The following is a 15,208-nucleotide window of genomic DNA, read 5'->3' on the forward strand; positions in this document are numbered from 1 at the left end:
TTAAAGAGACAGGACTGCTCACATCTAAATCCTCCATGCATGGGTTGCATGCAAACATATTATATGCTCTGCTGGCCATAGTTTCTAATTCTGCTGACTTTTAGCTATAGAGACATAAAGTGAAACCATTACATTGTTCAACTGAGTTTGAATCCTCATTAAAAATATTACCTTAGCACAAGTAATAAAAAAAAGGATCCAGCTCCAATTGTGAAGATTTAACCTTCTTTTTTAGCTTCAGCAAACACTTTTCCCACCATCTAGCCTTGATTGCTGAACCCTCTCTAGCTTGATAGAGCGCCGCGCTAAAGAATGGAGAGCACTAAGGTGGAAGAGTTTAGATTTACAGGTCAAAAATCATTAAAGGATAATCTGCATGAATAAGAAAAACACTACTTACAATTTTTAATTGAACATTAATAAAGTCACCATTAATTGAAATGGTGACTTTATTATAGTAAATTTTAATTAGTGTGAAACGCACATTTCATTGTGGATCGTTTTCACTGTGACTTAGTCTGCATCAGTTTAGCCTTCAGTCCTTCGGTGGAGAAGCTTCCCCTCGCAGGCCTGCTTGTCTGTCTGTCAGCAGCCAACAGCAACACTAGACACACAGTTGTTGCCTGGGTTATCTATGTGGAAAAAAAAAAAACAACTAATGAAAACAGAAAAGTCAGACAACCATCTCTAAAGTGATCATTGCCTTGTACTGACATACAATTGGAATGGAAAATCAGGACAGCTATACAATCAGGACAGTGATATATTAAAGTTGATATACTGAATGTTGGGTTTGTTCATTTCCATTTCTTTGAACACTAAATTCTACCCACAGATGCTATATTTAATATTTAAAACCCTCTGAAGGGGAAACAGAAAGAGACACGCGGCGATGTGGTGATGGAGAACACTGGCTCACAACTGATTGGGTGCTAAATATTTATTAGAGCTTTACCTTCACAGTCAGAGCCCAGACTGTCCACTAGCCATCAATCTTCAACCGTCAGCAACACGGAGACGAGCAAATTGCTTTATATGCGGACTAAACGCTGCACCGAGTGACTCCACACACAAAACGTGTCAAACCTCTGCCTTAAACATAGTTTAACAACAAGCTGTCAGCATACCATCTCACTCCTACATCAGGTTAGTTTGCAGAAATCTGAAGTGCCTATTGTTGACAACCTTTAAGGATTATGCTTGCAGCTAAAGACATCATTATGGCCTTAGTGTTTTCTGAGGTCTGAACTAGCGCCCCCCAAAAAGAAGGTTGCTTCTAGACTATTAATGAAAAATGGTTGCAGTGAAAGTATCAAGTAGTCAAAGAGAAAAAGAGAGAAATATCTAAAAAATATCAATTTCGTGTTGGAGATTATTTTTTCTCCCTTCTAATAATCCTGTCACACTTCAGACTTTACTCTGTAACTACTGCAAAAAAAAAAAAGGTCTGATATGATAAAACTTGTGGAAGTTGGCAGATCTGCTTTTCTTTGATTTTTGTCATAATTGCAAACAGGAAGTTATATCTGGCAAAAACTATTCTGGTTTCTTCCCTCTTTATAGATGAGGATTTTACAAACTATATATATATATATATATATATATATATATATATATATATATATATATATATATATATATATATATATATTAGGGGTGCAACGATACACAAAATTCACGGTTCGGTTCGGTTCGATACTTTGGTGTCACGGTTCGATATTTTTTCGATACAAAAAAAATGTTCATGCATTTTTAATTTGTCATTTATTAAAATTATAAATATATATTTTAACTCAAAAGTACAGTTTTTAAATTTAACCCTCACCCTTGTGCATGTTTTTTATTTTGACAGCGAATGCGCACCTGCGGACCACTTATGTGCAGCCCTGGTTATTTAGCTCGTCATATCGCAGCCACAGAAATTCTTTTGTCCATGAAACCATAAAGCTGCACTTTCTTTTTGCCTTATAGTCTGATTTGTCATAACTTCTCCGTTTTGTGGTAAGCTTTTCTTTGGCTGTCACTTCTTCACCCTGACCTGTCTTATTTGGCTCAGCAGAACTGAAATGCTTTTACACGCTCACTCACATAAGCTCAGCGATTCTCTGCGCGATCAACCTCTCACATGTTTAAGCTGCGGGAGATTTCACTTGTCATGTTTGCATAGTAAGCTAACGATTAATAAGACGATGTCAGAGGAATTGGTGCGCAAATTATCATCACTCACAGATCAGTGCTGTCGCTCTCTATACACAGTTCGCGCGATTGCAAAGTGAAAGCAAAAAAACAAGCGCAAATTCAAACACGATTTCAATATGTCACATATTGACAGTGGCTCACCCAATGACATAATTACCCAGCTACATTTCTGAAAGAATGCAAAAGCATTGACATATATTTTTCCTTCCTACAATAGCCCGACAGGCAGGGCAGAGATAGCCCCGGGACATCGGGCTAGCGATATTGCGAGCCCTGTATCTGATTGAGGAATCACTCATCTTTGGAAAAGAGAGTTTATTACAGAGAAATGTCTCTTTCCAAAATAAAAGCTATACTATCCGCTTCTTCTGGGCTATATTCTCAGCAGCATATTAAACATATCAGGTCTCCATAAGGAGAATCCTGTGCTAACAGCTGTCTAAATGACTCGGCTAAAGTTTGTAGCATGCATGCTTGTTGTTTTTGTCTTTGCACTAGGATGATGTCGGTGTAAATGTGCAGTCATATTCGTTGTGTTCCCACTAGTGCTTTCAGGTTAATCTCGTTGAAATAACCTTAACGCCACAACACGGCAAATCTCCGTTAAAGAGCTACCCTATACAGAGGGGCTAGACGGCCAACACGTTAACGAGCTAACTGCGCTAACACACTAGCTCCCACCCATGTAATTGAGCATTGCATGGCACATCCAACATACTGTTTTACTTTAGTCCATGACTCGCTTACCTTCAGGGTCATACGTCACATGAAAACCAAAATAATTCCAAACGCCAGATCTGAATGAGGGTGGGGAGGTCCACTTCTGTCTCGCTAGCTTGCCCTGCGCTCTTCCTTCTGACCATGCTGTCTGTGTTGAGTGCTCAGTGAATCTGCGTTCGACTACTCCGCCTAGGCTGCACTCTCGAGCCTAGGCGGAGTAGTCAAATGCAGATTCACTGAGCGCTCAACACAGACAGCATCGTCAGAAGGAAAGTTGATAAAATAAATTACAAATTTTGTATTGTTCTTTTTTTTTTCTCCCCTTTGGTTTTCTTTCTTTCTCTCCCCCTCTTTCTTTCATTCTTTCCCCCTGTCCTATCCCACAGTCATGTCTGTCCCGTTTGCAACTGAAAATAAAATAAATTCATAATTATAATAAAGGTCAATCAAATGGACCAATATGATGATCCACTTAAAATAAATCCTCTTGGCATCTTTCTTGGCCTCAAGACAACAATTCTGATGGCTATAGATCCAAACGGGACACAAAAAAAACAAAAAAAAAATTGAAAAAAATTGTATTGTTCGATACATATGCGTACCGAACCGAAAGCACTGTATCGAACGGTTCAATATCGATACGAATATCGTTGCACCCCTAATATATATATATATATATATATATATATATATATATATATATATATATTATGCCTTTACCAGTGAAACTTGAACTCTCATCGGTCTTTGATTTGTGTCTCTAGGTGCTATCGGTGGAGTGTGTGCGCTGGCTAATGTGCTGGGCCAGGAGCTATGTGAGTTGGAGCGTCTGTGTGTGTCCGGGCGTTGGGAGGAAGCCAGAGTCCTGCAGCAGCGCCTTATCGAGCCCAATGCCGCTGTGAGTACCATCTGCTGCTCATTGCACGCTTTTATCCACCACAGACATGAACTCCCACAAATGGTGCCAGACTGGAGGTTTAGTCACATTTCTTAAAGGTAAAACTGTTCTGCCTGAAATACTCTTACTGATTGCACTCTGGGCCAAGAAGACAAACCTGATTTTTTTTTCTCTGCTGTATTTATAGATAATCTGATGTTAAACTCAAAACAAATGTTACTTCCTCTATGAACTATTCATGCAAAGTCCAGTGCACTCAGAAAAAAGCCCGCTCATTCTCAGACACAAATGATTCTTTTGTTTTTTTTAGGTTTTTTTTATAAACAACAGACACTGACGGCATAAGCTGCTTAAAGTTAACCTTAGCCTTACCTTTGGTTCGTCTTACGCCTGTTAGCACACAGGGCAGCTTATGATCGCCAACAAATACGGTCATTCAAAGCCAGCTGATGCCAACAATGTTCAGATCGTCAGTGAACATCCACCTCAAATGAGCTTTTGGTTGGCCTTTCTTATGTCTACCCATTTATGGAGTCCAGGTCATGGTGGTCTTTGCAAATTGTTCAGGAGATGCAGTGGCTTGGAAAAGTATTCGGCCCCCTTGAACTTTCCCACATTTTGTCACATTACAGACACTTCACCCGTTGCCTACTGGTGGTGGTCAGAGGGCCTGGTGGCGCCAGTGTTCGGCAGCCTCGCCTCTGTCAGTGCGCCCCAGGGCAGGTGTGGCTACAATGTAGCTTGCCATCACCAGTGTGTGAATGTGTGTGTGTGAATGGGTGGAAGACTGGATGTGTAAAGCGCTATACAAATACAGGCCATTTACCATTTTACCATTACAAACATGAATCAATGTTATTGGAATTCCACGTGAAAGACCAACACAACGTGGTGTACACGTGAGAAGTGGAACGAAAATCATACATGATTCCAAACATTTTTTACAAATAAATAACTGCAAAGTGGGGTGTGCGTAATTATTCAGCCCCCTGAGTCAATACTTTGTAGAACCACCTTTTGCTGCAATTACAGCTGCCAGTCTTTTAGGGTTTGTCTCTACCAGCTTTGCACATCTAGAGACTAAAATCTTTGCCCATTCTTCTTTGCAAAACAGCTCCAGCTCAGTCAGATTAGATGGAGAGTGTTTGTGAACAGCAGTTTTCAGGTCTTGCCACAGATTCTCCATTGGATTTAGATCTGGACTTTGGGCCATTCTAACACATGGATATGTTTTGTTTTAAACCACTCCATTGTTGCCCTGGCTTTATGTTCAGGGTCGTTGTCCTGCTGGAAGGTGAACCTCTGCTCCAGTCTCAAGTCTTTTGCAGACTCCAAGAAGTTTTCTTCCAAGATTGTCCTGTATTTGGCTCCATCCATCTTCCCATCAACTCTGACCAGCTTCCCTGTCCTTGCTGAAGAGGAGCACCCCCAGAGCATGATGCTGCCACCACCATATTTGACAGTGGGGATGGTGTGTTCAGAGTGATGTGCAGTGTTAGTTTTCCGCCACACATAGCGTTTTGCATTTTGGCCAAAAAGTTCCATGTTGGTCTCATCTGACCAGAGCACCTTTTTCCACATGTTTGCTGTGTCCCCCACATGGCTTGTGGCAAACTGCAAACAGCACTTCTTATGGTTTTCTGTTAACAATGGCTTTCTTCTTGCCAGTCTTCCATAAAGGCCAACGTTGTGCAGTGCACGACTAATAGTTGTCCTATGGACAGATTCCCCCACCTGAGCTGTAGATCTCTGCAGCTCGTCCAGAGTCACCATGGGCCTCTTGGCTGCATTTCTGATCAGCGCTGTCCTTGTTCGGCCTGTGAGTTTAGGTGGACGGCCTTGTCTTGGTAGGTTTACAGTTGTGCCATACTCCTTCCATTTCTGAATGATCGCTTGAACAGTGCTCCGTGGGATGTTCAAGGCTTGGGAAATCTTTGTGTAGCCTAAGCCTACTTTAAATTTCTCAGTAACTTTATCCCTGACCTGTCTGGTTTGTTCTTTGGACTTCATGGTGTTGTTGCTCCCAATATTCTCTTAGACAACCTCTGAGGCCGTCACAGAGTAGCTGTATTTGTACTGACATTAGATTACACACAAGTGCACTCTATTTAGTCATTAGCACTCATCAGGCAATGTCTATGGGCAACTGACTGCACTCAGACCAAAGGGGGCTGAATAATTATGCACACCCCACTTTGTAGTTATTTATTTGTAAAAAAATATTTGGAATCATGTAGGATTTTTGTTCCACTTCTCACGTGTACACCACTTTGTGTTGGTCTTTCACGTGGAATTCCAATAAAATTGATTCATGTTTGTGGCTGTAATGTGACAAAATATGGGAAGATTCAAGGGGGGCGAATACTTTTGCAAGCCACTGTAGGTGAAGGATGTGTCCTTCTAATTGAAATCACTAAGTAATGGTGTCAGTGTGGTAACTCAGTCCGAGTAAGAGATCTTAAAAATCCTTTGCAGGCTGTGTTGTTGCAGTTTGTTGAGGTTTTGGGAAATGTTTTCCATTGCTCTCCATGTTTCTCATGCATACAGGACAGTGGGCACAGCTACTGAATTGATAAGACATATTTTTGTAGCTGAGTTTAGAGAGGCAGATGCACAGATCAGTTCCAGTCATTATAGTATACTTAAGGCTTTGTCCACTTAGCCGATGACAGTCCAGTCAACCATACTATCAGCAGTGAATAGATTCCAGAGTACTAGAACTTGTTCACCTCTTCTACCTGCCTTTGGTTGATATGAATGAGAATCTGTATATGCACTACCCAGTCTGTAGTCCTCTGATCTGGTTGAGGTCTACAACATGTTTAGCTTCTCTACAAAGCAATCCAACAGTTGACTCACCTCCTTATAACAAAATCAGTAGTGAAGAGGAATAGAAAAGGTGAGAAACACAACCCTGTGGTATTCCAGTTTCAATCTTGTGGAAATCTGTTGTGGCATTTTCCGTGCAGATGCAGCAGCAAGAGCAATGGTAAAGACAGCCTTGTGCTCTTGTAATTCAAGGTTTTATTTGATGATCATTCGCAGGGTAAAGATCTGTTTAGTGCATTAACTGCTTCTGCGAAAGCCAGCTTGTACCTCTTGTAATCGCTGTTATAACTGGACATGATGGAGTAAAAAAATGCTGAGGATTTTTCCAGGGACACAAATGGTACAGCTAACTTAACTAGCTGGCTAACCTTAGCTTGCTACTCTTCTTGCCAGAAAAATGATATCTGAACAGAAACACTGGCTGGCTTACATAAGTCATGAAAGTATCTCAGTCAGTAAAGTAGCAAATGATTTTGTGCAAGAATAAGTGATGTAATTGCCACAAAACACAGGAATGATTAACCATCGTGTTTTGTAATAATCTGCTAGCTGTGACTCCAGGCAGGTACGTTTAGCTTTAACTTGGCTTTGCGCCATGTATATTTATATACATATACAGTGGGGCAAAAAAGTATTTAGTCAGCCACCGATTGTGCAAGTTCCCCCACCTAAAATGATGACAGAGGTCAGTAATTTGCACCAGAGGTACACTTCAACTGTGAGAGACAGAATGTGAAAAAAAAATCCATGAATCCACATGGTAGGATTTGTAAAGAATTTATTCGTAAATCAGGGTGGAAAATAAGTATTTGGTCAATAACAAAAATACAACTCAATACTTTGTAACATAACCTTTGTTGGCAATAACAGAGGTCAAACGTTTACTATAGGTCTTTACCAGGTTTGCACACACAGTAGCTGGTATTTTGGCCCATTCCTCCATGCAGATCTTCTCGAGAGCAGTGATGTTTTGGAGCTGTCGCCGAGCAACATGGACTTTCAACTCCCGCCACAGATTTTCTATGGGGTTGAGCTCTGGAGACTGGCTAGGCCTCTCCAGGACTTTCAAATGCTTCTTACGGAGCCACTCCTTTGTTGCCCGGGCGGTGTGTTTTGGATCATTGTCATGTTGGAAGACCCAGCCTCGTCTCATCTTCAAAGTTCTCACTGATGGAAGGAGGTTTTGGCTCAAAATCTCACGATACATGGCCCCATTCATTCTGTCCTTAACACGGATCAGTCGTCCTGTCCCCTTGGCAGAAAAACAGCCCCATAGCATGAGGCTCTCTTCCCAGTCTGGTGCAGGTCTACAATACTTTTCCTGGTGTCCTTCGAAAGCTCTTTGGTCTTGGCCATGGCGGAGTTTGGAGTCTGACTGTTTGAGGCTGTGGACAGGTGTCTTTTACAGAGGTGTGGACTCGAGTCACATGACTTGGACTCGAGTCAGACTCGAGTCATTAATTTTATGACTTTAGACTTGACTTGAAAAAATGTTCTAAGACTTGTGACTTGACTTGGACTTTTACACCAATGACTTGGGACTTGAATTGGACTTGAACCGGTTTACTTGAAAAGACTTGATATTTTACCCCAAATATAAAATTTAACATGCATATTATATAGAGATTGAAAATGTGACGTCATTCACGGGTAGAACCGCAAAGGATTCTGGGAACTCGTGGCAAGCGGTACTAGCGCACGCAGGCTTTCAATTAAAATCAGTTATACAGCGATAAAAAGAAACACAAAAATGTCAAGAAGCCGTTGTATTATTAACTGCAATAGCCGGTCGCATGACAGCCACGGGAAGCCGACGGGTAAAGAGATCGGTTGTTATCGGATTACGTCGTTGAAGAGAAATTGTTCGAGCCATGTTTCCGAAGTAACAAAGATGCGACGGATGGCCTGGATTGCAGCCATTCAAAGATCAAATATAACGTCCCAGAACCCTCCAGCTCACAGGTTAGTCTGCTCCAAGCATTTACACGAAGGTCAGTGTTTTTTAGTAGTTAATACGTCATTTTCATAACATAATTAGTGACATAGGTTACAAGCAAGTCTGGCGCTGAACAGAAATTGTCGCGCTATGCTCCTTTATTTATTGTGCATAAATAGTGAATTGTCCTGACACAATATTGCGTTTCGCTTCTGTTATTATGGTACATTGACAAAAACATATACTTTTATTCACAGGATAAAACAGGTTTTTTGTATCACTAATTGCCCAGTACGATTACAGCATACAATATTGTTGTCACTGCTACATTTCTGTGATGCTACCAGAAATTATTTCCACTACTAATTAATTACCGTTGAGCTCAAAGGTCCTATTAATAAACGGTTAAGGAATGTGTATTTATGACGACGATTTGTGAGACTGGTAAACTTATGATACGTACGATGGTCTTTCGTTCTACACGGTGCATTTCAAGGTCCTGTACCCATCCGTCGGTAAACTGTACCTGGGCTTGTTGCAGTGACCTGAAGTTACTAAACTTCATGAGTGTATGCACTCACTCCAAGAACCGTATGATTATAAATATGCATATAAATATGCTAAGATGAGATAGCTGACTTCATCTAACTAGCAAATGTTGTCCAGGCTACGTTGGTGATACAGTTTTTTTTAATGTGTATGATATTTTTGTCATGCGATTTTAAAGCTGGTCCTACAACCGCATCCAAGAATAACATGCAGCTTATCTCAGAACCGTTGGTGAAAATTATTCTTGGAGCTAGGTTTAATTGAGCTGCATTTTAAAGAGGTGCAATTTCACAATTTGTGTATATTTTCCAAGTTCACTATTTTGTCATGTGTTGAGAAAAACACAGATTTTAAAATTACATGGTCTAATATTTACATTTAGCATATAACTGCAACATTATTTTTTCGTTGTTTTTTTTTAAAGACTCGAAAGGACTTGAAATTCAAAGTTTCAGACTTGTGACTTGACTCGGACTTTTACACCAGTGACTTGAGACTCGACTCTGACTTGCCTGACATTACTTGAGACTTGACTTGAGACTTGAGGATAAAGACTTGAGACTTACTTGAGACTTGCAAAACAATGACTTGGTCCCACCTCTGGTCTTTTATACAGATGATGAGTTCAAACAGGTGCCATTCATACAGGTAACGAGTGGGGGACAGAAAAGCTTCTTACAGAAGACGTTACAGGTCTGTGAGAGCCAGAGATTTTCCTTGTTTGAGGTGACCAAATACTTATTTTCCACCCTAATTTACGAATAAATTCTTTACAAATCCTACCATGTGAATTCATGGATTTTTTTTTCACATTCTGTCTCTCACAGTTGAAGTGTACCTCTGGTGCAAGTTACTGACCTCTGTCATCATTTTAAGTGGGGGAACTTGCACAATCGGTGGCTGACTAAATACTTTTTTGCCCCACTGTATATCTTTGTAGCATCAGGTTAAATGTCAGTTTTGCACTGTATGTCACTCTGATTTGTTCTGAATTGAAGGCAGGTGCTGTTGAGCATGTCTCAGGCTCTGTAAGTGTGCATTAAGGTAAATGTGGTGGTAAATGTCACTGCTCTACAGTCTAAATCATAAAATCATCTTCACTACAGTATGAAGTGGCATGTGGTACAGGTGGATTTCAGCCGTCAAATATAAATCACGAATAGGGAAAATGTCTAAGTTTAAAGCTTTGCAAAGCACAACATCATCCATATGGGATATGCAGTCAGGTCCATACATATTGGGACATCAACACAATTCTAACATTTTTGGCTCCATACACCACCACAATGGATTCCAAATGAAACGAACGAGATGTGCTTTAACTGCAGACTGTCATCTTTTATTTGAGGGTATTTACATCCAAATCAGGTGAACGGTGTAGGAGTTACAACAGTTTGCATATGTGCCTCCCATTTCTTAAGGGACCAAAAGTAATGGGACAGAATAAGAACCATAAATCAAACTTTCATTTTTTAATACTTGGTTGCAAATCCTTTGCAGTCAATCACAGCCTGAAGTCTGGAACACATAGACATCACCAGATGCTGGGTTTCATCCCTGGTGATACTCTGCCAGACCTCTACTGCAACTGTCTCCAGTTCCTTCTTATTCTTGGGGCATTTTCCCTTCAGTTTTGTCTTCAGCAAGTGAAATGCTTGCTCAATCGGATTCAGATCAGGTGATTGACTTGGCCATTGCAAAACAGTCCACTTCTTTCCCTTCAAAAACTCTTTGGTTGCTTTTGCAGTATGCTTTGGGTAGTTGTCCATCTGCACTGTGAAGCGGCGTCCAATGAGTTTTGAAGCATTTGGCTGAATATGAGCAGATAATATTGCCCGAAACACTTCAGAATTCGTCGTACTGCTTTTGTCAGCAGTCACATCATCAGTAAATACAAGAGAACCAGTTCCACTGGCAGCCATACGTGCCCACGCCATGACACTTCCAGCATGGCGCTGGAAGTGTCATGGCGGTTCACTGATGAGGTGGTATGCTTAGGATCATGAGCACTTCCTTTCCTTCTCCATACTCTTCTCTTCCCATCACTCTGGTACGTTGATCTTGGTCTCGTCTGTCCATAGGATGTTGTTCCAGAACTGTGACGGCTTTTTTAGATGTCGTTTGGCAAACTCTAATCTGGCCTTCCTTGTGGTGAACCCTCTGTATTCACACTGGTGGAGTCTTCTCTTGATTGTTGACTTTGACACACATACACCAACCTCCTGGAGAGTGTTCTTGATCTGGCCAACTATTGTGAAGGGTGTTTTCTTCACCAGGGAAAGGATTCTTCGTTCATCCACCACAGTTGTTTTCCATGGTCTTCTGGGTCTTTTGGTGTTGCTGAGCTCACCGGTACGTTCTTTCTTTTTGAAAATGTTCCAAACAGTTGTTTTGGCCACGCCTAATGTTTTTGCTATCTCTCTGATGGGTTTGTTTTGTTTTCTCAGCCTAATGATGGCTTGCTTCACTGATACTGACAGCTCTTTGGATTTCATCTTAGCAGTAGACGGCAACAGGTTCCAAATGCAAACAGCACACTTGAAATTAACTCTGGACCTTTTTTCTGCTCATTGTAATTGGGGTAATGAGGGAATAACACACACCTGGCCATGGAACAGCTGAGAAGCCAATTGTCCCATTACTTTTGGTCCCTTAAGAAGTGGGAGGCGCATTTGCAAACTGTTGTAATTGTCACTGTCCACCGTTCACCTGATTTGGATGTAAATACCCTCAAATAAAAGCTGACAGTCTACAGTTAAAGCAAATCTCGTTCGTTTCATTTGGAATCCATTGTGGTGGTGTATAGAGCCAAAAATGTTAGAATTGTGTCAATGTCCCAATATTTAGGGACCTGACTGTATATGAAGACTGATTAAAGCTCTGTGTTGCTAGGTGACTAGGAAGCTGGGAGTTCCCGCTCTGAAGCAGGCGATGGAGTGGTTTGGTTTCCACGGTGGCTCCTGTCGATCACCTCTTCAGCCGCTCACAGAGGCCGAGAGTCAGCAACTGAGGCGGGACTTCTCCTCCAATGGGTGGCTGTAAAGGGACCTAGGCGGAGCGAGAGTGCATGTGTGAGCGAGGTCACTATGTGTGGACCTATTAGCTGTTGGTGTAATTATATCATAAAGGGAAAACACAGCTGCCCATGAAAATAAATAAATAAATAAATAAATATTCAGTTCTGTCCACTGTTGATATTTATTGAGCCAAATCCAAAAACCTGCAAAAAACTCCCTTACATTAAAATAAATGTATAAATCAATTAATCCAACTTCAAAGTTCTATTTGGTTTTTGTTCTTCTTTTTCTTTGACCTGGACTGACAGAAATTTTCTTGGCCAATTCCAATTTTTCTCCAAGTGCTCTGCGACCAGTACTGCGACTGATTAACTGAAAACGAGTTGCTGTACACCCGCGTGTCCCTGATATATTTTAACTTTCCACGTAATAGCAGGTGCAGAATATATTGTATAACAAAACAATTTTTCAATTATTTTGACTATTTTGAGCCATTACTAATACCGAGGCTGCTAGCTTCTGGCTGATACTGAGCTTTGTTAGCTTCTGTAAAAAGTTCAACTGGCTGAGGTTGATTTAAGTGTCTGCTTAGGTTTGTTGTAACAAACATTGTCGTGGTGGTCCCCCCGTGGTTTACTTTACCAGACTTTGTGTACATATATATGTACACAATGTTATATAGTCTATAAAATCTACACCATAAAACATGTAGCAGCTGACATTACAGGTAATGGATCAAGCCAGCAGAAGCCAAGCAGACTCAGGAAGAAAAGTGCCTCTGGCAGTGCAAGCCACCACTTTAAGGTGTTTATACATTAAAACACTACAAGTATGACAATGTACACAAACCAGAATAAGAAGCCAGTGACAGGCAATTAGCTGCTGATCTTTCCTGTTGTTTTTATCATGTGATCAGTTATTTATTTTCATATTTTGCTCCACTAAAGCAAGAGGACAAGTGGACGTAATAAGAGATTCCAAACTAAACCTCAGCCTTACACAGGGAAAAATAATACCCTCATATTTTAGCCTGTAACTGTTATTTTTCTTCTTTCAAGGAGGTTTTGTGATTACTCTGTCTGATTTGTTTTTTTGTCCATTTGTTAGAGTTGTTGCACAAAAATTATTTCCATGAAAATCCTGCCAGGGGTCGCTCGATGCAACTTATGGATCCCTTCAAATCTTTACGTATTAAATTGAAATAGGAAATATGTCAGCCATTGTCTTAATGTTCCCAAGATACCAATAACTAACCTGGATTGGTTCATAGCGAGGAGTGGCTTTTCAGCCTAGTGTAAAAAGTAGATGTATAATTGTGTATAATTGGCGTGTAATGCATTTGGCAGATCATGACCTGTTTGACTTAAGCTTTGAAATGTGGGACTTGGACCTGGAACTCTTTAGTCAAGACTCATGTGTAACTTAGGAAACAATTACTTTGTCTAATCGTTAGTGGATGCGTAAAAATACAGAATTTGTAGTCTCACAGCAGTAGACAGTAAATGGAAATCACCTGACAGTGGAGTAAATATGAGTTATTTAATCACAGTATTGTCTGTTTTGTCATTAGAAATACGGTGGTCTCACAGGGCATGCATTTTATACTTTGGACATTTGCACCTACTGCAATGGCAGAAAGTCATTTGTATGCATCAGCCTCATTAGTTTAAGATGCCCTGTAACCTAAAGGTAATTGTCATGTAATTACAGCACAGCTTTGGCATGCTTTGACCTCAGGAGATGTCTTATTATTCAGAATACCTCTGTAGAGCTATTGTATGGAAACTAAAAGTACAGCCAGGCCACTTGTAACCTCAGGCTGAATAACACTGAAGCCTCCCAAGGTCTTTGAAAAATAAAAAATTTGGAACAGAAAAACTATCACATCATTTGCTCTTATTTAAATCAGTCATGTATGTTCAGTGTGTTTGTGTGTGTGTGTATAAAATATCTCACTGGGGAATGATGCCCATACTGTTTTTTCACTCATTTCCTGTGCTGATATTTATCTAATATTAGAAAAACAAACAGGCGTTCTAGAGCAAATGTGCCCCGTGCCCTTCCTTGGCCAGACAGCACTGAATGATGTGTTCATGCATGTCTGAGATTAGGTCTGGCCACCAAAAAGCCAAAGAAAAGTTCCTCATCTCAAATATAGATTTGATAAATGTTTTCAGAAAGACCTGAGATCAGCTAGAGTTCAGTGGGAGGCAGAGCTGCAGGTCATGGTCACAGTTTGCTGCAGAATACCAGAGCGCTCTTTGATGTGAAAAAGTTAAAAACCATAATTACTGTAATTAAAGCCGTGTAGCAGGTAGCCATGGCAATGAGAGCCTTTGGCTTTGTCACATAGCACTTTTTTGCTTTTATCGTACCATGAGTCCAATTAGCACCTTTCTTAGCAGGAGATATTTTCAGAAATACTTACAGGACCATAAAAAAAGGAGGAGATGTTGTGTTTTCTTCTGTTCCTGTGCGACAAGGACACAGTACAGATGGAAAGCTCTGAGTATAAACAGTTTTGATTAAATCACCTGCCACTCAGTTTTAAGGACATCTGTCTTACAAGCACAGTTGTAGTTTATAAGTAATGTTTAACCCTTGGTCTGAAATTTTTCACTGTTTGAGAAACTTTGAAAATTTTTTTTGAAAATACACTGCTTCACTGTGACAGACCTTTGTTACTGTGATTATTTGGCTTTGTCAAATATTGGAAGCATTCAGAGCTATTGAAGACACCGTGTCCTTTATTTGGGAGAATGTCTCCGCATAATGACATGTGACATTTTTTTGTGTAATACGAGAATGTTCAGTGACTACGTGTGCCTTGTCTGTAAGACTGCAGAAAGTAATTTCCTTTAGAGTACATGGCCTTATAACAAATTCTTTCTTCGTGGCAGGAGTGAAAGATAACAATCCAGATTTTGTGAATAAAAGTGTACTTTAGTGTCACCTTGGTTTTCAGGGGCCTGCTTTCTTTGCTGCAATACACACTTTTTTGTGTCAATTTTACATTCAATTATAAGACCTTTAGTCACTGTTAAACAAAGTATTCAAGGA

General features: G+C 40.4%; 1 protein-coding gene across 1 annotated transcript in view; it reads left to right on the forward strand.

Annotated features, from left to right (window-relative positions):
• hoga1 (4-hydroxy-2-oxoglutarate aldolase 1) overlaps window positions 1-14,712 on the forward strand; it is a 35,789-nt gene extending 21,077 nt beyond the window's left edge. The window contains exons 7-8 of the mRNA XM_085356750.1: window positions 3,684-3,817; window positions 12,024-14,712. Coding sequence (XP_085212876.1) covers window positions 3,684-3,817; window positions 12,024-12,173 — 284 coding nt within the window. The 3' untranslated portion in view covers window positions 12,174-14,712. The remainder of the gene's footprint in view (window positions 1-3,683; window positions 3,818-12,023) is intronic.
• Window positions 14,713-15,208: the final 496 nt, after the last annotated feature.

Source organism: Diplotaxodon limnothrissa, linkage group LG6 (assembly GCF_057381915.1).
Source record: "Diplotaxodon limnothrissa isolate DT_005_m linkage group LG6, D_limnothrissa_male_GT1.1, whole genome shotgun sequence".
NCBI lineage: Eukaryota > Metazoa > Chordata > Actinopteri > Cichliformes > Cichlidae > Diplotaxodon > Diplotaxodon limnothrissa.